The 25382-nt window shown below is 42.4% G+C and overlaps 2 protein-coding genes across 2 annotated transcripts in view; one reads left to right on the top strand and one right to left on the bottom strand.

Annotated features, from left to right (window-relative positions):
* The first annotated feature begins 13686 nt into the window (after nucleotides 1-13686).
* Nucleotides 13687-15201, top strand: chrm2a (cholinergic receptor, muscarinic 2a). The gene has a single exon (XM_070929010.1). The coding sequence runs from the start codon at nucleotides 13693-13695 to the stop codon at nucleotides 15199-15201; it is 1509 nt and encodes a 502-aa protein (XP_070785111.1). The 5' UTR covers nucleotides 13687-13692.
* Nucleotides 15202-21422: 6221 nt separating this feature from the next.
* The window catches only part of ptn (pleiotrophin), a 36960-nt gene continuing 33000 nt past the window's right edge, over nucleotides 21423-25382 (bottom strand). Inside the window, exons 5-6 of the mRNA XM_070929086.1 lie at nucleotides 25047-25049; nucleotides 21423-22254 (exon numbers count right to left, since the gene is read on the bottom strand). Of these exons, the coding sequence (XP_070785187.1) occupies nucleotides 22199-22254; nucleotides 25047-25049 (59 nt within the window). The 3' untranslated portion in view covers nucleotides 21423-22198. The remainder of the gene's footprint in view (nucleotides 22255-25046; nucleotides 25050-25382) is intronic.

The raw sequence follows: 25382 nt of genomic DNA, 5'->3' as shown, positions 1-25382 counted from the left end.
GGGCATCAAGAACCCCCTAATCAGTACAATCAAGATTAAAACAATGTAGGTGGACCAACATGAAATTAGAGCCGCTGCAGTGTATGCAGTGATTGTGATTTGTGTGTCTTGGATCAGCTGCTGGCGGCTCTGGCATGCATAACTGAGTGTCCTTGCTGATCTATTGCAAAGCCTTATTTACTGTGTATGTGTGTGGTCATTGTCTATCTATTTACTTGCGCTGTCTTGCTCTGTATAATATAATGATTGTTACCTGTTCGCTGATTATAGCAATGTTTATTTCCCAGCTTGTTCGCAAATAATCCCTTCCATATATCCTCACTGGCTTCATTAACTTTCACATTTCCAATCAAGATAAGGGGAATTACACCGAGGGAACAAAACAATACAAACAAACACAGGAGCACTGCAAACAAAGCCTATGATCTTATCAGTGTGTAAACTTATCATATACCAATTATGTTTTTATGACTGTGTGCAGCTTTGGCATCACTGAAATCTCCAGTCTAGAAAAAGTAAAGCAGTAATATGCTACTTTTACTTACTTGAAAGAAAATAAAGGATCTAGTTTTATCAGTGTGTCTGTCACGGCGTGTACATGCCTTAATTCCTGAATGTCCATGAAAAAATAAATTGATGGGCGCGCTATTTGTTGTGACTGTGTTGCATAGATGTGGGTGTAACAGCAATGGAGGAAAAAAACAAGGGCAGTAAATCAAAATCTGGCAGGAGACAATCTGTGAACGTCAACATTGCATTTTTGAATTCCAGATTGGCTGAATTCTCCGGATGCTTCTTCACTGCCTGTGGTGCGGATGACGTCACGTCAGCCTCAGCCTGAATAATGTGTGAATGCTGTGTTGAAGGTAGACAGCTCATCAAGATGAGTGACAAGTGCCGGGGCAGGAGGGGGCGAAGCGAGAGGGTCTAACACATTCTCTTTGCTGACTTGATGTGAAAAGTTGCATACTATAACTATGATGTCACATAATAGCTCAGCAAGTTGAAACTTGGCCACCAATTGAGTTGAGCTTCTCTTCAGGGTGGAGGAAAAAGGAGCACCAACCCAGTACACGAGTCCTTGCGCAGCTCCATGTGCTGCAAGTTGTTGGGTTGTCGGTGTGTATTAACAGCATATCATGTCTAGCAATTTGCCATAATCGTGTTGGGAGCACAACCGCCAAAAAATTAATTCAGTGAGAGCTGAAAGGCACTGAAATACTCAGTGACTGACACATTAACTTGGCCTGTTAACATAATTTGGGTGAATATGGGCATAATTCTCTAAATTACTATGGTACCACTGGTGCGTGTGTGTCACCACTGTGTTAACATTCATGGCGTCAGTCGGTTCATTGGGATCCACAAAAACTTGCATTCATGCAGCAGTTAATTCCTGGATTCAACCAAACCCAACAAAATGGACACTTACAGAATGGACACTCGAAGTCAGTTAAGACTTGTGTGCATTATATTACTTTGTATGGAAAGCAAATTGCTGTATTTTGGTTAAATTGAGGTAAATTATGTCATTTTTAATTTGTTTGATCTTATTGAGCATAAGTCAGTCTGAGACAAGGTCTTAATCTCAACTTTCTAGTTCCATTGATATAATTTGACTGAGACAATTTGCCAAAAACTTTTTATATATATTAAGTTCCAATCTATTCCAATTTAACCAGTTAATTAAATTTAGTGATTTACTGATCAGCATCTGAGTGAGTTTAATGACAGAAATTTAGAAAGATAAAGCACAGCCATCAGCTCATAGACATTACTGAGGCATGAGTGAGAATAGTCAAGGACCAAGGCAGGTTCCTTTAGGTACTCCACCCTTGAAGTGGTTTTATAAAATGGTTCTCTTAGCACCACAGAGCTGACGTATGGTCCTGTTACAGACCTGTCCATCACACAGCTCCTGTGTCATTACACCAGCTGCCAATAGAAGTAGAAAGATTATTCACTATGAACTAGTATTGTGTTTGATCAAATATAATGTTCACAATAGATTTGATCAGAGCAGGCAGCTGTCTGGGTGACTGTATTCATCATAACCACAGAGGTGTCATATATGTAATAAGTTACTGGAAGGATGAAAATTACCAACACAATACTTGAATGAATAGAAACGAAAAGGGCCAAATGTTGCATCCACTTTAACTGCAGTCTTCCTACACAGTATATTTCATCTTTAAATCTATTGAATATAGGAAACACCACAGCCAGTGAACGATATTCTCATCAGTGAAAATGGGTCAAAGATTGGCCTTTTCGATGGATTTTGGCTACAGGCGACATGACATCAAAATTTACCAATTAACGGAATCAGAGATGACAGCAAGTTTCCTTGGGCTAATTTCTTTTGCGTGCTCTAATGTCAACAAAATAGCTGTCGTCAGTGTCAGGTCTGCTAATGAATGCTTAGCTGGAAGGATCTGATTGGCTTTAGACACAATGTTTTGATGAGATGTTAGGTTAGGTGCACTGTTGTTGCTCCAGCAAATGTGAAACACCAATTAGCCATGTTTTTAACGGTGGAGAGTGTTTTTTTTTGAGCACAAAAGTCCAGTGGCATGCTCCCTCTGAAATATATAAAGCTGTCAGTCAGAGCACAAGGGAATGAGATACTGAAAGCAAGGGGAGGACAGGCTAAGAAGGGCTAATTACATAGCTGACACCTCTTGCCTTCAGACATCCTTTTGCAAGGCATTTTTTTCACATTTCCACAGTAATTTCACAGCGACAGCTGTGTTTGGGTGTGCATCGCTGTGTCAGCATCATGTTTTTGTCTATTGTCTTTAGGACATTGCTTTATTAGATGGTCAGAAATGATGTGACATATGTAGTGAGAGAACAACAATGTTGGCAGGTTGTGTTATTCCTACTGCAATACCGAAAACAGTGTCAGTGCTATCAATCCTGCGTGTCAAGACCTACAACGCAGAAAGACAGATGGCTTAAATAAATCAAATGTGATGCAGGAGCATGCCTCTTGTCTCTCAAAATGCTTCATGCATTCTCCAGCAGCAGCAGCAGAATCTAAATGCCTCTCGCAGCATGCCAGCAGCTCTTCCTGTGTGGTCCTGTTTTCAGAAAATGAAACGCTGCGATCATTATTTATCTTCTTAAACTTCACAAATTTAACCAAGCAGTCACGGTTAAGTTATGAATGGTTATTCCAGGCAGGCCAGCCTCTTGAGGCAATGCAAATAAGAGGAGGGCAGATAGTGAAGCGGGAGTATTTAATATAAAACATGTATAATTGATGACATCGGCTGTGAAATATAGTGTAGATTCGAAGGGTGGAAGCTTATTATAATTTTACTCTTGAAAGAAGCTAAAAAGTGGCCACGTTTAGAGCGTTTGCACAAATTCAGGCTTTAAAATAATGGTATTAGAAGTTATGTGAAAACTGTCAAAGGCATTGTAGATCCCCTCTAGAAGGGGCACTGGGGCGAAATAAAGGCTGAAAAATTGCCAGTCAGGTATCACATTACTCCACTACTAATCTCTTTTCATCAGCGGATAAATGAGGCAGTGACAAGGTAATCAAATCGGGAAAGCCATGTAAGTGGGTCCTGTCGAAATTGCCTGTCTGTGTGACGACACTGTTTGACAGGCCATCAGGTTTGAAGGCTTTGAGTTTTGGTCACGGCGCATCTGCTATTTGGATCAAGGTTGACTTCCATGGATTAGCATCTGTCAGCTTTATTTACAGCGACACCACTCGGCTTCAGAGCGCAGATTACTGCCAAGGATGCTGATGGCCACTTGTGACTGGCTGTGGCACATTGTGTTCCCGTCTTATCTGACTTAGCTGAAGTTGCCTCTTTACAAGTGTGAGACAGATCCCTCTGCAAGTGAACAACCACAGAGAGCCTTCATACATCAGTGGTTCTTGGACTGCAAGTCCCATAACGCTCCACTGAAATAGACAGTTTGTTACAGTCTTCCGGCTTTTGGTTCGCCTGTTGCATTTAAAGAACTCAGGAAACTGTAGTTTGGAGACGAGAAATGTCTATAACCTGGCAAAAACCTTTGAAGACTGTACAGTAAATTATTCCCATCAAAGCCTAACATTATTCTCACTAAATGCTGCCCTAGATTAATGTATGTTGTCATGGAAATACTTTTCAGGCTTATTGTAACATGAGAAAACTGGAGCAGGTACTGTAAATACAGGAACCTGTCCAAGGGCAACACAGCTCTGCTTTTTATCACTAAACTCTGAATCGCAGGAGAAAGACAGAGTACGGGGGGGGGATGGGCTGCAAAATACAGAAACAATGAAGTGGAACAAATCCAACAGGCACACGCTTTATCTCGTTCCCTTCGCCTTCCCTGCCTTTTTTCCATTTTTGCTATCTTTCTCTATCTTAATGAGCACCACAGCTTTCTATCGAGGGATGGTGCCAGTGTGATACATCACAGGCAGGACACATACAGGGGAACGAGGACAGGACAGTAGCAGGGCGACAGTGATGCTGGCAGAGCGATTAGGAGTGCTTAGACAGGCATGCTGATTCACAGGGTGTGAGCAAAAGAGCACCACCATACTCAGGAAAATGGCAGAGGCACCCATCATCTCCTCAAGATGAAAATAAGGACTTCAGCTTGTATAAGTTCCAAGTCGAAGTCCAGTTGAGTTTGAGCCAAGATCAAAAAGGTATGAGCCCGAGTTAAGACAAGGAGGAGAGAAAATTCAGTTGTATTGAACATTGAGACCTAAATAGTCTTTCTAAATGCAGAAGTAATGATGCGAAAGTTTAAGATCTACCTGTCAGTAGCATTGGAGGTTTGCGTACATTCTTACAGGCACAGTGTAGAATTTGGAAAAGTCCTTTTTTGGCATCCTCCAGTGGTAGTATCAAAATAGACACTAATGCATGCAGGGAAATTGAGATGAATAGACTGAAAGCAACAGATAGACTGCAACATCAGTATCATGAAAGAGGCCACAACTGCATAAAAATCTAACAGACAAATTGTACATATAGTGGCTTTAAATGTGTGTCTACATTTGAAATTACTGCTTAAAACGACCTATTTTTCATGTTTATAGGGAGGAAGAAGTGAAGTCAACTTCCAGTAGTGGATCATTCAAAAAAGTGCTCTTGAGACGGGACTCGAGGCCGTAATGAGACTCAAGTACTACAGCCAGGGTGTGTGTAACATCACTGATCCTCACTGCTACACATACCCTGTATGTGAATACTAACTATGTGCTCGACACCTTTTTGAGAAGCAGTTAAACCTTTAAGGGCGTCTCATTGAGAGTGACATTAACAGACTTATGTTCTTCCCACTAAGCACACTCTAGTCAAAGGGTTAGTTATAATTGCTCACCGGCCTGTGTTAAAATGTCTGGTCATAAAGTCAGTCTACACTGAGAGCCGGTGGCACCAGAGCCACTCACTGTACAAGTCTGAGAGTTCACTTGCATAACACAATCTCATTATTCAAAGGCATCGTTTCACCACATTAATAGAAGGTGACCTTTCCATTTGTTTGCAGCAGAGGCTGCCTCATATTTTATTTTTACTCCTCTTAGTCGTGCTGTCTAAAACTCTTCAACAAATCAAAATTGAAGTATGTACATTTCTGTAACACTTATCCCTTCCTTCCCCTTCATTTCCATACTGGGTAATTCGACACTATGCACTCGTTCCGTGGTGGCAGCAAAGAGCAGGGTTTAATTGAACAAAGCCTGGGAGACGAAGCCCCAGAGCAGCACCAGCAGGGCTCTGCTTCACCTGTGTGAGGAGATTACCCAGCCGCTACATAAATGCAAAGGCTCGGTGGAGAGTGCTACCATGTCTGTGCTCTATATGAAATCAGTAATGAGCCAGGAAACTGCCGGGAGAGACTAGCAGGCCAGCTCATTGCCATGCATAGTATGAAGAAGCAGGGACAGCAGGGGAGTCCCAGAGGCAATATAGAAAAGGAAACAGGCCATATTGTCATTCTAATGACAGTGTACATTACTTGGGAGATGCTCTTAGATGATAGCAACAACAGGGTAAGACACCATATTGCCACATATAATGTGGTACATGATGGTGTTCCTGGCCAAGCAGAGCTTAGCAGTGACTCTTTATTTCCTTGGGTTGATGAATCAGAGCCTGAAATGCAGCAGGTCTGTTGAAGATGAGCCGCGGAGAAAGGCATGCACTGTATCGTGCAACAATCATCGATGTTCTATTTTTGCCCACATGAGACACAGATTAGATAATCAAAAATGGGCACATTTTTATGGGCGGAGAAATGGAAATGTCAATACACTTATACAAGCTCAAAGGATTTCTCCACGCACAGTGTTAGATCCCCACACATATTTACATTATTCCATCCATAGCATTAGCCTTGGACAAATATGCAGGGTGTTTGTTGCTGGCAATGTCCTGCAGCATTTCACCAGAGAAATGGCTTTCCTGCCAGATGTTGCTTTATATGTCTGTCTGTTGATTATAGCTTGTTTCAGGGCTGCTGAAAATGCCCAGCGAAAAATGTTTGTCATGTATCAGCTAACAGAGCCACCAGGGACGATTTCCATGAGGAAAAAGTAGAATGTCTTGTCTCTGTGATGTGTTTCCTGATCTGCACTGGGGTTTAGCTAACATGGACATGTTAAGGCAGATAATGATAATGGTATTTTTAGATGAAGGTTGCTGATAAAAGCAGATATTTGTGCTGATATTGGAAACACGGGTGATGTTACTTAAACTATAATAAGATACTAAAACTCTCCATTGAGATTCAGATTAATGAAGTTGTACTAGGTGGGGTAGCAGCTCATACCACTGCTTCCACTCTTGAGAAGCGATTATGATTAGAAATATGGAAATCTGCTAATTAAAGCCAAATCAACAGAGGACGGTGTTGGGTTTTTCAGTCGTGGAAATAAAATGTTTAATGTGAAGTGAGAGGCGAGATAGCGAGCGTTGGAGGTAGGTAGCGTGACGGTGTTTGTCAAGTCGTAGCTGCTGCAGGGTCTCTCCGTATGACAGGGGAAAATTGACTCGTCTCCCTTACCTTCCCAGCTTGCTTGAGGACTTTTTTCATTCATTACTGGCTGAGCTCCAGTGTTTTCGCATCCCAGAAGGCTTGTGAGATTTTTTCCAGACAGTGTGGCTTCTGAACTGTCAACTACGGTTAGAACTACTGTATGTAAGATCTTTCAATTGACCTGCATCTGTTCAAAATGCGTTGACTTGGCTCTTGTAGGCTATTTTAATCTGTGCTCAGCAGAAGGCTAAAACACGCTTCCAGTAGTTTTATCTTCAAAATGTGTATCTAACAGATTTTTGGGTTGAATGCGGTGGCCTACAGTAAATTAGAGTTGTTGGCTGGGCTGCCTGGCAGAACAGTAGAGGTCGTATGTGACACTGTCATTTTTCACAGATGGTGTGGAGGCTGCCATAGCAAAATAGCAGGAATATCAATAGGCTGATCTCTGAGCATTCTCTGAAGAGGTAAGGATAGAGGACACCTTAAAACGACATTCCTGCAATGCTGAAGGTAATTTGTGGTAAATCAGTGTGAATATAATTTCTATGAAGTGGCGTCTAAAGGTCACAGTGAAAGACTTATGAGCCTCTTGCTGTCAAGACTCAAGACAATTCATCAACAGCAATAAAGAGGGAGAGTGGAGCAGTCTCTCCGTCTTGATTTGGTTGACCACATTAGGACTGAAACGGATGGCGAAGTGTCTGGCAAAGACCTGTATTCATACACCCCCTCACTGTGTTCTTAATCAAAATATGTGTACGCAAAAAGACATGCGAATTCTCCAGTGTGCATTCTGATCGCTTTCCCCTCACTTGGTGCCCAGTGACACATGGCCACCTACAGGTTCTCTGGGGAATCTCTGGGTAGTTGACTGTTTGCAGATTATCACAGCTTGTTTTTCCACCCCCTTGAATGCCATTTCCTGCTTGTTAAGTCTCCATTAACGTCTCTTGCTTCATGTCCACTTAACGCAAGCGCTGCCAGAGAGGTCTGGGTTTTGTCACACCTGCATAGAAGAAGTTTTCCCTACCTTCATCCTCTCATGCATAATGCTACTATCTAACTTTTTAATGAGAGGCTACTGTCAAGTCATTCCTAAACCGTTTGATACTCCATCTGTTAATCGCAGTCTTATCATGTTGGAGAGGTTGTGTGACCCTGGGACTTGTCAGGGAGGGAAAAGCTCCTGGTAAGGTCTCTCAAGGCAAATTAGCCCCAAGTGAGGGGCAAGATTTGGAATGATTCCAAGGCCCCCTTGAATCAGATTTAATGGGAAAGAGTGACCTAACCCTGGAGAAATCCTGGAGTTCGGACTGGGATGGGAGCAGTTTGGCTCATCTCTACATACAGCACATACTCTGGGAACAATGCTTGCACAGGGTTGGACTTCTCTAGAGTGAGAAGCACCAGCCAAGTGTTGAGATGCTTGCAAGAACCCAACTGAGATCCACTGAGTTGGAGCAGAGAATATGGCATGCAGGCCATTGCTATGAGCCTTATGGTCCTTGTATAACTACGGTAGGACCTATATATATATATATATATATGTGTGTGGGCTTTCTGTGAGCTTTGGGCTCTGTATACAGAACATCAAAGCACTGCTGAAGTGTGGAGAGTATAGTTTGGTGACCTTCATGTATACTTTTTGCTGATGATGTCTGCCTGTGACAGGTGCACAGCCAAGTGTCAAGCAGTTGGGGTGAGGGTTGCTATCTCCAAGTCTGAGGCCTTGGTACTCTGCTGGATAATATTGGATTGCCCTTTTCAGGCTGGAAGTACCATGCTGCTTTAAGTCAAGGAGTTCAAGGATGTTGATATCTCCTTAATGAGTATAGGCGCAAGTATGTGTCTTCAGAAGTGCTTGTCAGATGGTCGAATTCTCATATTTAAACGGTTATTGCATCTCCCCCCTTTCTATGACGGCAGGTGTTTCACGCTGCCTTCGAGTGTTCAGAAGAAGTATTAACACAAGAAACAGCCAAAATTGGCTTCCTTCATAGCGTGTCTGGGTTCACCTGTAAGGACCTACAGGGACAGGGTGAGACACTCAGACCTCCAATGGGAGCTTTAAGTAGAATCCCTGCTCCTTTTTAGTTGAAAGGAGCCAGGTGTTCTGACCTGAATACCTCCCAGGAAGGTATTCCCTTTGGTGGTATCCCCCTGGGTCTCCTCCGAGGTCGAGAACCAGGAGGATACTTTTACAGAATTTGCTGGAGGAATTACATAACTTTCCAGGGCAGGGAACACCCCAGGATTACTCAGGTAGAACTGAAGGTTGTGGCTGGGGGAGAAGGACGTCTCGCCTACTTTGTTTAGCCCACTACCACCATGATGCAGTACCCAAATAATGGATGTATAAATGGCTTTGATCATTCTCTGTATAAATATTTACACTGAATCTCTACAGGCATCTGTCAAGATCTATCCCTAACAGTCTGATGCCACTGAGACAGTGGAAAGAGCTTGAGGAAATTAATGCAAATTTGTAATTATACTTCACCAGCTCAAGATTTGGATCGTTTTGTTGCCATGTTTCATCACAACACTGAGACGGTGTATTGGTTTGATGGTTATCGGAACCTTTTTCATTTCCTGCTAAACATTTCTTCAAATATTTGTATGCATTTGTGTGTCTATGTGTATCTCAGTGCTTTGTCAGTTTCCCTGTCTGAATGACAGCCCGGCTGGAGTTTACACACACACTTAGTGTAAAATGAGCCAATATTTACCTAAACAGGAACTTAACCACCCAATAGAGTTATAGGAGATCGTCTCAATGAAGCAAAACACTTCTACTTTATATTTACCAGCTGTCATTGATGATCAGTTCAAACCTTCCCACATCTCATCACGACATATTATACCTCTTCTCTGTTGGAAAAATCTATGCTTTTTGTCTATAATAGGGAAGCCTTGAGATTAGTATGTTAAGTAATGCTTTTTTTTTCTTTTTTAAAACTTGCTTATATCCATTAACTGTAATACCACTGGGAGGAGTGCTGAATGGATCTGCACCCCCTGTGGAGCAGCTGTACTGCAGCAATGATAGGTTTTGCATTCCAGTCATGCTTCTCTGCAAACAGCAAGTAAACGAAGGCCTAACCCTGCATGCTCCCATGGAGAGGGCCAGCAATGAAAATGCATGTAATCATAGGAAGCAGGGGGCAGGTACCCTGGGCTTTACCTTGGATCAGTGCTCAGAGATGGGGAATGGGAATCTGGACACTAGGGAGGCAGCCACATGCATCGGTTTAAGAGCAGCAACCGCACAGCTTCCACATTTGGAAACAATGTGCTTGAAGCTGCACCAGCAGAAAGTTGACGCCTGTTGTCCGTCCCTGACAAAACCAGTGACCTGTGTAAGTGGCTATTTAGCTTATTTAATAAAAGGCAAAGCAGTTATTGTCTAAACAAAAATGCAACGATTGTTTCTCACTTCAGCACAGTTATTTGGGTTTACTCAGTAGTCATCTGACCATCCTTGAGTCAACTACAAACAGCAGTGAGGACAGAAGTTTTGGAGAAAGGATGGGGTTGGCCCTTTCTGCTTCCCAAAGGGCACAAGCAATTTTCAGCTCTAGTGAGCCAGCTCCAGGAATACCTAAGTCTGAACACAGAACAATACTCAAGCTCATTTATTCACGTCCTCCCATGGCAGCAACTGACTCACTATTTTTCTAATACACTAGACAAAAAGGGCAAATTTAGGATTGTGGAATCCACTGACGCACATTAAACTCAATGCAGAAGTTTAAGGAAGATGAAGGCCAAGCCTATCTTATATTTTACTTCAAGTGGAGTGAGTATGTTAATCCACCACTGTGATGAGATGAAAATCTGAATATTCATCTCTGCTAGGATGATAATAACGGATGTGCCACTCATGTTCTGATTGGGCTCTGTCAGATGCACTGGCGCTGACTGCAGTAGTACTGAGGCTTGCAGGTAAGCTCTATGATTGATAGCTATGCTAAGAGTGCCACTGCTGCTCTCCCCGGGCGATGGCAACTGCACTCATGCTCAGCGAGCTGGGATGCCAGCGTTTCCACCAGTCAACACTGAAGCAAAGACGTCTTCCCTCTGTTCAGTAAAACTTTCAAGATAAAGATATCTAAGCAGGAATCCTATAGGCAAAAGTGCACAGCAGCAGCCTGATGGGTGAAGTAAAGCACAACACTGGCTTTCCTTGGAAGCACAAGTCTTTTCACAGCAGGTTGATGCTAACATGACTCACTATATGTGGATGGAAGCTTTAAAACCAAATCTAGGCTCTCCTGAGACCTTTTCAGAAAACCTCGGCTGGCAGCTGAAAAGGATTTGTGCATCTTTAGTTGACTCTAGCTGGGGCACAGCTTTGGCTGTGTTGTGGCAGAGATTTCAGGTGTGGGACGAGGCTTATGGCAGCTAGAGGTGGACAAAGAGCAGCAAAGGGAGTTAACTGCCTCCACTGTGCTATGACCATCTATACTGATCCACTTTACTTCTCTAATCCACTTGTCTCAAGCGAGCCACAAGTGTGTCCCATTTGTATTGTTGGTGTTTTTGAATATAAATCGGCGGACTTAAACATTTTATGGGGATTAGGCCAGCTTAGCTCCATGCCTAATGCAATGATTAGGGATTTCTGGCACAGCAGATAAGTGAATGTTCACTAGTTACTCAGCAACTGCGCTCAACTGTTAAAGACCTTAAGCCGAAATGGCAAAGTCTTGGACAAGACAGCTCTCCAGCTGCAGTAGTGTGTCACCCATAACACTTCATTAACTTTGGTATCCCGGTGATACATCAGTTTCACATTGTTTCACTTCATCAGATGGTCAATGACCAATCTATTGTCACCATCAAGTTGAAATCAAGTGAGTGACTTACGTAAAGCATGTTGAGTAAGATGGTCTAAATGTAATCGGAATTACAAGAATTAAAAAAGAAAAACAAGAAAAGCAAAAGAAAGAAAGCAGAATATCATTACAATAGAGCTGTACCATGAAGGAAAATGTAAATGTATGTGTCCAGAGATTTGTATTCACTGCAATGTCATCAAACTTATTGGACAGCGTATTGATCTTTCTTTGAAGTACTTTCAAAAAGCTTTTGATTTACAGGCTGAATAAAGAATTTATTAGTTCTGTTACAAAAAAAAATTGTCAGCTTGAGGAAACAGGTTGCAGCGCTTCTCCTGCCTGATGATATTTATGTCAAACTGATAAGTGATAAGCCACCAAGTGTGCAGTAAAATCTGACCCACGGCTGCAGGAGTTGCGGCCCAGCTCCAGACGCAGAGCAGACAAACCACATTCCTCCTAATATCAAAGGCCTGTGAAACACAGAACTGTTCAGTGTATAAATCAAAGCAAGGTCTACAAAACAGGCAAATGTTTAAGGTTAAAAGCAAGAACTAGTGGGTCACTTGGGGATCAAAAGAATTTTATAGTGCTGTATGAAGAGAATTTTTAAGTGCAAGTTGGAAATGGACCTTTGAAGATAAAATGTCAGCGCCAATTTTGTCAATAATTCCTTTTAAAGTTTTTATTGAACTCTTGGTAATATGGACTGTGTGTGTGGTGTATTTATACTTTTTCCTCTCACTTTTACAAATGTACGTGCTAACATTACATAGTTTAAAAAAACTTTATTCACGGTAGAGGGTAAGGCTGATCTTGAAACGCCTATCAACTGCAAATATAGGGGTTTGGGAACACATTCAGGGGACGGTATGACATGAAAATACAGTGATTCAAGCCATTAGTATGCCATGATTTGTAGGCATTATGTGCCCCTCAAGGTAGATAGGCAGAAAAAAGAATAACTGTGAGCACCCTGCTTGAAAAAATAAATATGAAGTTGATAGCAGTACAGACACACATGCCTTGAAAAGACAGCAAAAGTATTTTCATACATCACTTGGATTTCTACATGGAGACATTTGTTGCCAGTGTTTTATTTTGGTATCCACTGCGATCTGTTCTTGCAGGTTTAACTTGAGTATTTGGAGACAGTTTTTATACAAAATTAGACATTTAATAAACAGCCTCTTCCACTGATTAGGTTGAAATGAATTGATACTAAACGTTGTGCCACCATGCTGAGGCTATCATTGTGTTATCCTCATTTGACTTGGTGCCTCATTTCCACACATCTCATTTTTCATCAGCCATTCACGTGCATTTTGATTGTGCAGTCCCTTTTTTTGTGCTTTTTTTTTTCTCCCACCAATAATGAAGCAGGTGTCTAATGGGGAGATGTTATTTACGCACTGATTATGAAAAATATCTGTGCCAGATATCTGGGCTTCTAATTACCAATCTAATTGGCGTACTGCCAAAATTGTCACTGTTATTTGATGAATTGCTTTCAGACGAAGCTAAAAGCTGATGCAACACAGAGAAGGTCGCCGCTCATACGGAGGGTTTAGAGAGACATGTATATTTACATTTTATAATCTGCCTCTGGATCTTCATTAATCTCACACCATTACATGTTAAAAGATGGCATTGCATCTTTTGTAGCATATTGAGGTTATTTTATTGAATGTGGCTGAAACTAATAACTGCATGTTAAATATTAAAGTGCTGCTGATGTCCCACAGTCATCTTTTGCACCTCATTACAAATCTTCTCTTCCTCTGTTTTGTTCTCTTTTGTAGGTTCCATCTGAGTAGGAGGTGGCAACACAAGACCAAATGCCATGGATGTATTCAATTTCACCTACTGGAATGCCTCCGAAGGCAATGGCACAGAAGTCGTGGAAGAGAGCGAAAGCGCCTACAAGACTGTGGAGGTGGTGTTCATCGTGTTGGTGGCCGGTTCCCTCAGTTTGGTTACAGTTATTGGAAATATCCTGGTCATGCTTTCCATCAAAGTTAATAGGAACCTACAGACTGTCAACAACTATTTTTTATTCAGCCTTGCATGTGCTGACCTAATTATTGGACTGTGCTCTATGAACTTGTACACAGTCTACATAGTAATAGGGTACTGGCCCCTGGGGCCGGTGGTGTGTGACCTGTGGTTAGCCTTGGACTATGTTGTCAGCAATGCGTCTGTCATGAATCTTCTCATCATAAGCTTTGACAGATATTTCTGTGTCACCAAGCCCCTCAGCTACCCTGTCAAAAGGACCACCAAGATGGCAGGAATGATGATCGCTGCAGCCTGGGTCCTGTCTTTCATTCTCTGGGCACCAGCCATTCTCTTCTGGCAGTTTATTGTTGGTGGGCGGACAGTGCCTGAGAAGGAGTGCTACATCCAGTTCTTCTCTAATGCCGCAGTCACTTTTGGCACCGCCATCGCCGCCTTTTACCTGCCTGTCATCATCATGATTCAGCTCTACTGGCAGATCTCCAGAGCGAGCAAGAGCCGCGTGAAGAAGGACAACCGCAAGCCATCAGCAGCCAATCCAGAGCCCCTGTCGCCCGGCCATAGGAGGAACAACACACCAAAACCCAATAATAACAACGTACCAGGGGAAGACACAGGGTGTTCCCAGAGCCAGAATGCTGACAATGGAGCTAACCAGCATGATGGAAAACTGCAAAATGGCAAAGGACCGTCCTCGACCACTGCTGAGGGAGAAACCGAAGGTGACGACATGGCAAGGGAGAACTGCGCTCCTGGAGAGGAGAAGGAGAGCTCCAACGATTCAACATCAGGCAGTGTGGCCGCGTCCAATCAGAGGGATGAGGAGGCGGCGCCCTCTGCGGCTAACTCCAGCGCAGAGACAAGCCAGCCGCTCCCACGTCAGCGAGCCAAGGCAGGGGGCTCCAAGCTGACCTGCATCAAGATCAAGACAAAATCACCCAAGGGTGACTGCTACACACCATCCAACGCCACCGTGGAGATCGTCCCGGCCACAGAGCGGCAGAATCACGTGGCGCGGAAGATTGTGAAGATGACGAAGCAGCCTCCCAACAAGAAGAAGAAAGCGCCGCCATCACGGGAGAAAAAAGTGACCCGCACCATAATGGCCATCCTGGTAGCTTTTGTAGCCACCTGGACTCCTTATAATGTGATGGTGCTTATCAACACCTTCTGCTCCAGCTGCATCCCCAACACAGTGTGGACTATCGGCTACTGGCTGTGCTACATCAACAGCACCATCAACCCGGCCTGCTACGCCCTGTGCAATGCCACATTTAAAAAGACATTCAAACATCTTCTCCTCTGCCAGTATAAAAATATTAGGTCAGCCAGATAAATATGGGCCACTTAGGAGAAAGAGTTGAAGTATGAGTTGCCTGTGTGTGTGTGCCATCCATGTATATGTGTGTGTGTGTCCATGAAAAAGGTTTGCGAGCATGATAAAGACTGCAAGAGTACATTTTAAATTACTTTCCTTCATTTTATCATTTGGTTTTTTTTTTCTTCTCCAATTTCTCTCTCAATAACCGGTTGTAGCACTTTACACAAATTCAACTGATGCCAGTTGCTTTGAGGTGTGTCATGCAGAAGCAGCATAGATAAGGACGGTTGTGAAAAATCCAGCTTTATTCGGAGTTGTAAGCTAAAATAAAAATGAGGCTGTGTAAAGCAGGGAGCACTTGGGAGTGACACTGAGCTGATGAAAAATGAAAAAAGATAAAGAGCGGAGGAAGATCTGCGCTGTACGAAAACACAAGAAAACTTCAAAATGGGAAAATAGGGCTGACTGAATTTACAAACCTCAGATGTTTGAAGTTCAGTGAAGATACCTGTAGATAACTGTACATATCAGTGTATACTCAGTATTTATGTGAGTGCACATGTGGGTGTGTGCTGGCTCAGAGTATGCATGTACACCCACGTGTGCCCCTCTGCTTGCCTTCTTTCTAACCGTCTGTGATCCTCATCGTGGAACTTCCAACCAGCAACATGTAGAATAAAGTGGGGCAGCATGTGTAGATTGCCTCTGACATGGTCACATCAGGGCTGGAAGCTATCCCATCTACAAATGAGCCCCTGTGGGAATGAGTTGCCATTAATACATAATAGATATATAAATATATTAACGCTGTTGTCAACTTTGTTCGCTGGTGGGCCCAGCAGGTGACTAGAAATAATCTCAAACTTATAAGGTCGGTTCAGCTGAAAAATAACAGCTGGTTATGTTGCTTTCATTTGGCCAGGTATTAAGATATCTGTCTCCAGCCCCTCCGTATTTATCCAGTGGATGGAGACACACTCCTACTAATTTGGACCAATCAGATGAATCAATGATCCTACTGGAGAATGAGCCCCCACTGTGATATCACTGTCTGTAGATATGAAGACAGGATACAGTTAGCTTAGCTTAGCACAAAGAGCGGGAGCAGGGGGAAACAGCTAGCCTGGCTCTGTCCAAAGGTTAAAAAATATCTGTTTATCAGAACCTGTAAAGCTCACCAATGAACACGTTTATGTCTTGTTTGTTTTACGCGCACAAACAGTGAAGTGCAAAATCAACGTGCTGTGGTTTCACAAGGTTTTTGGTGTGGGTCAGGGAGCAAAAAGTCTTGTCGTCACTGTGAGGGAATCAACGCACTGGGCCAAGAAATAGTCCCTCACATAACCCCCATGAAACCACAACAAAATAAAACTCACTGAATACAACCTCATGTACAATCATGTATCATCATTATAGAGAATAGCTGTCAGAACAACAAGGAATAAGTAGAAAAAACAATGTGGCATGGGATTGTTCAGTCGCACTCTTTGATTTGCCAGCCGTTTCTACCACATCACGTCAGCTTTTACAACTGCTGACAGGAAGTCTGATGTAGATTTTATGGTGGTTATTAAGATGTTTTTGTTTGCTATGAACCTTCCTACTCTGTGAGAGAAACAGGTGGCCGGAGCTCAGAGCTGTCTGTGGGAAGGCAATGTGTGGTGTGTGTGTTTTGTTGTTGTTGTTGTTTCTTTTGGTGTGTGTGTGTGTGTGTGTGTGTGTGTGTGTGTGTGGGAGACGTCACTAGATCTTGCTGATTAGTAGATTGATGTCGCAGTGTGTACTGTACCGCACTGTACTGATGATAATTGTGAAGACCTGCGTGTGTGTGTGTGTGTGTGTGTGTGTATACATGCTGACGTGTGTTTGCTCCAAGAGTGGAGTTTACTTCTGATCACAGGTCACAACCTTGTGATTTAAATAAGGGCTATTTCCGCGTCTTACATGTTTTGTAATCCATCTTCTTTTTTATTTTGATAATGAACTTGTGGCTTATTTTAATTAGAAAAGAAGTGAGAAAATATCAATTTACTGTGAGACATGTTCTGTGTGATCATGCATGTCATCCATCATTTCAACCTATTAGATAATTCTCAGTTACATTAAGGTATGCTCACCAGTTGTAGTGATGAATATGCATGAGCATTTGCCATCAGGAGGCTGCCACAGTGGCTGGTAGGGGGGCTTTGCACAGAATTATGCCTGCACCGAATAGCTCCTCAAGGCTGTCTCCTTAAAGAGAGATCTGGGACAGATCCTATAATGAAAACTCACCATGAGGCTGATCAGATTATGGGACGATGTGGAACACCTACATTTGAGATTAAAGATTGCCCATTACACGCTCAGCTTGTGCTTGCATGCTACGCGCTCATGCCCCACTTAGTGCTCCACTCAGTCCTGATCCTGTTATAGTCTCTACCTCATATATGAGGTCATGAATGTAATGTAAATATCACATGTACATTCATTAGCTTGCTCCATCATTAATTCTCTTCTTCTCTTTCTCCTGCACTCATTCCAACCTTCCTTCCTGCTGTATTACACTGTAAAGTCCTTTCAGATTCTTTTCTCAAATTACAGTTGCAATATCACACTATAAGAATACTATATTCCAAGTAAAAGTCCTGCATTCAAAATTTTACTTGAAGACTACACAATTTAAAAAAGAACTTGATTTAAAATAGTATTTTTTAGGTAGTATTGAATGAACAACTATTCAAAAAGTAGTTTAAAGCCAACATGCCAGAAAGTCATTGGTTCCAGCTCCTGAAGTTTCAAGTTGAGTAAAAAGTACATTATTCCCCTCTGAAATGTGGCAGCGTAGAAGTATAAAGTAGCAGAAAAAGTACAAAAATGTGTAAATGTAATTTCCACCACTGCTGCTCATACATGGAGGGTCCGTGTGTATCTATGCGAGCAGTTTCAGCAGGAACTGAGGCATCCATCCAAGTTCAACATCCAACTATCTGTCACGGTGATAAGTCGAGCCATGTCTGTCTGACATCTGCCACACATCTCAGTAGTGGGTAAAGAGCCTTCCAGAATATCTGATTAATCTTTGCTAAGCTGTCGTTTGAGTGATACCAGCAGGAGAGTAAGTGGCTCACAGCTCAAGCGGAGGTCCAGGGGTCCCAGTTTGAGCAGCTGCTTGGGTGTTTGATGGAAGGTGATGGCAGTTTATCACCTCCTGGAGCGGGAAAAGGGCGAGATGCATCGAAAAAACAAAAGTGCTTACTGTGGTTATCTCCAAGCCGTGCACTTTAAACATCGGGAACAAAGTTCTCATAAAGCGTCTCACTCCCCCCTGCTCCTGTTGCCAAGTTGTTGAACAGACGAGAACAAAACAACGTTCTTGTATCAGGCGTTGTCTTTTGTGCTGGAAAGTGAGACGGGGGGGAAGTGGGTGATGTGAGAGAACGTGGGCTTATGATAGAACGAGGAAGCGTTGTTAGGTGACAGTGAAAGAGAGCGGCTGTCATGCATGTGAGGGAGGAAGGCGGCTGATAGCCCCCAAGGTGTACACTTTGTACGTATGAAACAGATAAGCTTGCCTTTGTAGTCATGGTTACTGGGGGGCTTTTGAGAGAGAGAAAGAGAGAGAGAGAGAGGGGGAGAAAGGGGGGAGGATGCAGGAGGTGGGGTTGTCACTGACAAAATCCAAAGCTAGAGGATCAGGCTGCATGTGGACCATGTTTGGAGAAGTCGCAGCCGTTCTGGGCAGGTCAGCCAAGGGTTTTGCTGCAGGAATTTGAGTGTCCCAGACGAAACCTGCCGCCTGATGTAAACACAGTGTAATACGGCGCTGTTCGCCATCCCGCCTGCGCTTTTTATTGCGTCTCGTTCTCATGTTGTGCAAACAGAATCCACCGCTTCTCGCTTTGTGGTTATTATGATCATAAACTTCATATTTTTACCATTCTAGTGCATATATGCTCACGTACAGGACACACATTCTGATGTTCATCCGTCTGATGTGACTAGAATAAACATTGTCTCTATTGTAATCAACAGATCATAATGTGCCGTCAGAGCTAGCTGGGCTCCTCTTCATACGGCTTATGTCAAAGGGCTAAACTCCTTTTACGGAGTACATGTGACACGTAACGTTTATCAGAGACAACTTCAAATTTAAGGTTTCTCTGGCTTCACTCTTCGGGGGCCGTTTTTGCTGAGAATAATCTCAGCAAACTTGTGCAGCCATGCAGAAGTGGAAACGCAGCAGCTTGTACGTGCTGTGAGGATTTTATCGTAAAATATATATCGCCAGATTGTACAGAGCAATTTGAAGTGCCTTATCCAGAGTGACATAAACAAATTGCTCTTTTATCCTAAAATCCCTGTCGTATCTTTGAGTGTGTCTGTGCTGGAGGTTGTAGACGGTGCTGCAGCGTGGTGCACATTAAAGTGCTTGTTATTCAGCCTTTCCGAAATTAACTGTTTTCCTTTTTTATTCTGTTTCTCGGCTCTGAGCTCCCATTACTATAATTTCCATCTTAACAGCCACTGCCTGATTGCAGAGGCAATGAAAGTTTGGACTGAACAATCTAAAAGAATCATCTCAATGCCTTTTGAAATAATCCATCAAAAACTGTACAGTATACAGTCACAGCAGTGACATACTTCAATACTCTCCTGGAGGCACAGCGGGCTATTTTGGTTGATTTTCTATCCAATATGTGTGTGTGTGTGTGTGTGTGTGTGTGTGTGTGTGTGTATTCACATTTGTCATATGGGAAATTGTGCTTTCCTGTGCAAACCCTGTGTGTCATTACACCGAGATCAGTGCTGTGTGTGCAGCCAGCTAGTTTTATTTTTTCTAAATGACATCCTCAGCATGAAGACATCAGATTGGATAAAATATCATGGCGCACATCAGGGAAGATGCACACAGTGTGATTGTCTATTTCTCTGTCATCACTCCTTCCTCTTTAAACAGTCTTTCAATAGCAACAGGCTCCCAAAGACTCACTTAGACTCAGCTTTGCGTGGTACTGGAATACATATGAATACATTATATTGTATATTTTCTATCACATTTTATAAATCTGTTTCTTTTATCACTGTACAAAGTACAAATGTAGTATTACAAATTAGAATATGATCAGTGTACAGCCAGCGTTTCTTTGTTTGGTTTGAAAGTTAAAAAAATGTTATTTAAAATCTATAAAGATATGAATATTATTGGTTATGGGGGTGTTTCAAAGTTGAAGGTATAAATATATGTGCGTTTCTGGGGGCATGATTTGCTAAGAAATGGATTCCTGCCTTGCAAAACGAGCGACTGGATCCAAACTTCAGAGCAGGGTTCCAGCGGATTTCAGAGTGACTTTTGCAGCCAGAAAGGGGGAAAAAAAAAAAAGAGCCTGGAAACCCGGAGGAGGACAAAAGCTAGAACTAGTTTCAATGTGACCCAAAGGCCCAGAGGCAAGAGCTTCATTTTGATTTCACCTGTAAATTTATGAGGCTTCACACTCACCTTGGGAAGAAGCTGCTCGTCTGCTATCTCACTGGACACACTTTATAACTTTTGCAATTTCAACAACCTGGGGGGAAAAAAAAGGTGTTTTTTTTGAGGAGCAACCGAGGTGTCGAGGGTTGAGCTGTTTGACCCGATCTGAACTTCAGGGGTCACAATGTGGATTTAAAATCAGCAAACAAACAAAAAAAGACAAAAAAAAAGAAAAATCAGTAGCCTGCTGCAAGTGTTAAATGTACATACAAGTGTTCATTTCTCATTTGCTTCTGTATGTAGATGTTCATTGTGTATTCACTCACTGTGGCTTGTGGCTTCTCTTGCAATAGAAAAGTAAATTTAACAGTCTATTGTTTGCATTGTATATATCTATATGATAATACATTATATGTAATTCGGATGTGGTACATTTGAAATGTACATACACGTCTTTAATAGCTACTATCTGAATGTTCCCCCCCAAGAATCCCCCATTTATTCTCCCCCACCCTCCCCCACTATGATACTTCCTGTACAGTAACAATGGTATTGATTTCCTTTTTGATGCATTCTTGATTGATTATTTGTTCTGGACAATGAATCTGGGTGTTACTATCACTGGCCACCTGCGACACTGTAAGATGAACTGCATTGAGTGGTTTACATTGTGCCATATTCTCTCAGAATGAAATTCAAATAAAAATATATCAAAATGTGTTTTGAAGTTTTGGAGTTATTGACTGTCAGGATGCATGAGGTGAAAAACAAACCTTTTTTTTTATTTTTTATTCATTTTTATTTTTGGAAATGTAATGGGAAACAAAGGGAATGTTAACTCCAACTGAGGACTACAATAGTGAGGACTTTATTTTCTTTTTTCTTTTTTTTCTTTTACAGCCAAAAGCTGGAGAGTAAAAATCAGTGGGTATAAATTGAGGTACAACAGAGCAGCAGGAGGAAAACAAACTAATAACAGTTATAGTTTGCACACTTGTACAGTAGCTATTTCATGCAGCCTCCAGAAAGAACTAAAATATCATATAGCACAGAGTAATGGGGAAAAGTGTTACTGTTAACTTGAGCCACTTGAAAAATTGCAAATGCACGACTTAATTAAGTGAAGATGTTTAGAACTTCACTTTTAGCAAACTGCTTCATTACGTCGGGGGCACGGACCGAAGAGTTCTCCAAATTAGAGTTAGGCTATGCAACTGTAAGACAAATCCTATCCAATTTGCTCTGAAGAAAATAATCCTAGAAATAACATCATTAGATAAGAACACTAGTAAACAAATCTCTTCCATATTCATTACTCGTCCCTACCGCTGGGTATTATATCTCCTATCGCAAAACATACGAGTTGTTTCTTATCAGGTGCTAGAAAGAAGAAAAAGTAAAACATATTGTCACTAAAAGTCATATTTCCACTGGTTTTGTCAAAGCTCTATAGGCTCCTACTGTCAACCTACAGGACATACAAAGAGGAACCGTGTTGAAATAGGGCAGTGGACGTCTCTCCACCCTCTTCTTCCTTCCTCGCTGGGACAAACAACCTCATCAGTCCATTTGGGTGCGATCTCGCTTCTTGCCTTCCTTCTTTTGCTTCTTTGCATCTGCAAAAAAAGAGAAAAGACGGTTACAACCCACAGTGTTTACTCTGACAATTTCTCTGCCAGAGGTGGTGGAAATAAACAAATCCCATTGTGTCCATGAAGAGCACAGATGCTCCACTTCAGATTGTAATAATCAACCGTATGAGTTTTTAATTAGGTTTTTTTTTTTGCAGGTATAATGCTGTGACACGGCATGCAGTCCCTCCTCCTGCTTTCTCCTGGGGATTGATTTGGTAGCGTGGCGTATCCCCCATGAAAACCCGCTTTATCAACTTCCCGCAACAGTGGATTGGTACCTGGCAGCCATGACAGGAGCCACAGTCTGTGGCTTCCCTTTCTGCTTTGCGGCCTCTCCGCTCCGGTGAAGCGGAAGAGAGCACAACCTGCAGCGGTTTGGCTAGCTAGCTCCTGGCTAACTGTTTGTTGGACTGTCAATCTGCTGGGCTGTTTGTGTGTCTGCTTGTCTGTATGCATGTGCGTCTGTCTCTCTCTCTGTTTATTCTTTGAACATAAATGTGTGTGTGTGTGTGTGTGTGTGTGTGACCAACAGAACAAAGGTCGCCTGTGAAGAATGCAAATAATGTGAATAACTTAATAACATATCATCGTACTGATTAGATTAAGCATCAGTCCTCTTGACATTTTTCACCATTGAAACATCAAACTACTGCAACACAAAGTAAGCCAATTCAGCAAGTTGTAAACTAGTTACAGCTGCAGGTAACTTTGCGCTAAATATTGTCTTTTCAATCCGATATCTGCGATGGATGTGGCCATGTCAGACCATATGACTTTTTTTCCAACTTTGACAAATTTAAAGTAGGCCTCCTGACGGTTGGACTTTCTTGCCGAGAGTCAGATGAGGAGGATCGATTCCACTCTCATGCCTGCACTCTAAATATGAAGCTACCACCAGCTGCCAGCTAACTGGCACAAATACTGGAAACGGGGGGGAAACAGCCAAACAACATGTTAATTAGTTTAAAATATATTCGTCTGTTTGTATTTCTTAGATGCTTGGCATGCTAATCTCTTACTATAAGTGGCGTTTTCAGCTTATGGCATGTTGAACAGAGATTTCTGCCTGGCTAATCCACACCCTTTTGTTTAGACCATGTATCTAATCCAAGGCAAGTTCCTACTGCTGCACTTAACACTACATTTAGACTCAATGCTGAAATCCTGAATTAATTTTCGTATGAATGGTTTATTTTGAAAGGACACCTCCACAACTCACAAATCCTCTAATGACATGCCGGCAAGCAGTTCTGAGCAGAGACAAGGTATGTTTAGTCAATGAGATTTCAATTGAGTTTCAGCCCTTTAACATTCTGAATGTGCACCGCGAGGAAATCTTCTTAGAAATATGTTCTTGTCACCTCGGTTGCAAACTTCCATTGGCATTAAGATTCTGACGTGCAAAGCGCTCCCACCCATGCAAATTCGGAGGTTGATCTTCCATCCCATTTGTTTGCTTGTTTCCATTTGTTTGAATATTTTCTCTCTTTTCCCCGGCTCCTCCTGTTGTTTTTGTCAGCATATTCTGCTCCCCGGAGAGAGAGAGATGGAGAAACTGATTGTCTCTCGCTCTGTTGTCTATGCTCCATATATGAGGCAAGGCTGGGGTACTTTTCTGCTGCATTTGCACATTACATGACTCTGCTCGCTCTCCTCTCTGCCTCTGACACAGACTCATAATCAGGTGTTCTGCACCTCAAATCTGCCCTGAGCCAAAACACAGTGACTACGTTTGGCCAAAACTGAGTTAAGAGCAGAATTGGACTTTTTGACATTTGTTGAGAGTTGGAATATAATTAAGTACATTTACTTAAGTACAATTGTACATACTTTATACATCTACTTATAATATACACATTTATTTGAAACTTTACATACAAAACATTAAATCACCGGTGGACTGCCAACAGTACATAATGAAGTAGTAGTAGTTAACCACGGACCATGAACTGCAACATCCCTTGTTTGCATCTGGGCATCTTTTTAAATGTGTAATTTTAGAGAAGAAAATATGAGCTGCATTAACTGCAGTGTACAGAGAGACAGCTGCTTACACAACCAATGCAAGAGGGGTTTCATTTCTAATCAATGAGTTTAAATGGACAAGAAAGTACTGCATTTTCCTCTCACTTTGCTATAAGATTCAATTTCAAGGAGGTGGTCATCACATGGTGACTGATGGTCTGTCGGTTGTATTTTAGGCGGAAAAATCTGCCTAAAAAGGCATAAAATGAAGATATTACAAGCTAAGTACCTGTTACACAGTTTGGCTGGCCATCCTGAAAACTCCAAACTTCACAGTTTCTGCAGTTCCAGCTCGCTGCCTTTGTAGGGCAGAAATATCGCCTGAGCGTACTAATAATACTCGGCTGTGTGCGGCTCTGAAGTAATCTTTGATTTATAATCAACACCTTTTTGTCCAGAAAGACTGACACATACAAAATCGCTCTAAACATGTTGAGAGAAGCCAGAAATATTTCTGCAAAGGCTTTTGTTTAACCTGAAATCAACTCTGGCATCCAAACACTCCCTCACGCGCTACCCCCTCCTGTAGTGCTGAAAGAGAAGGCGGGGACCTTGAGGTTTCTACAGGCATTCATAATGTTTCATTTCTGTCACTCTTTGTTCTCTCTTTCGCTCCGCAGGGTCTGTGTTTCACCTGGGCTAGACAGCAAAGACACGCAACTCTGAATCTCAGATCGCTCCCAAGGCGCCTCTTAGCATTGTTTCCTCCAGAATCTGCAAATGACAGATGCTACCTCCATCACAGCAACCTGCTGCAGTCAGGGGAAACCTATCTCCCAAACCCAAGGTGGCTGTTCAGAATTGTAGATTTGGCCGGGCAGATCTGTGCTCCCAGCCGGGGGTTAGATAGCCTCTCCTCTCTCCATCTCAGTCACTTCGAAAGCCAAACATTTCATTTTTTTTCATAAACCGTCTGATCCCGCTGCTGTGGACTGTATCTCTGCCATCCCCCGACACACACAAGCAAGCATACACAATTCCTCTTCCCGTACAGACCTCATTGTGCACAGCACCCTCTCTGTCTTTTTCCCAGTAACCCCTCTGCTTCCCAGGGCTTATCTTCCAACTGGCAGACATGGGAAATC

The sequence above is a fragment of the Enoplosus armatus genome, chromosome 22, assembly GCF_043641665.1.
Source record: "Enoplosus armatus isolate fEnoArm2 chromosome 22, fEnoArm2.hap1, whole genome shotgun sequence".
Taxonomy (NCBI): domain Eukaryota; kingdom Metazoa; phylum Chordata; class Actinopteri; order Centrarchiformes; family Enoplosidae; genus Enoplosus; species Enoplosus armatus.
This window is presented reverse-complemented; position numbering and strand designations above follow the sequence as displayed.

Coding starts and splice junctions, on each gene's coding strand:
- chrm2a (XM_070929010.1), top strand. CDS start 13,693: ATGGATGTATTCAATTTCACCTACTGGAATGCCTCCGAAGGCAATGGC.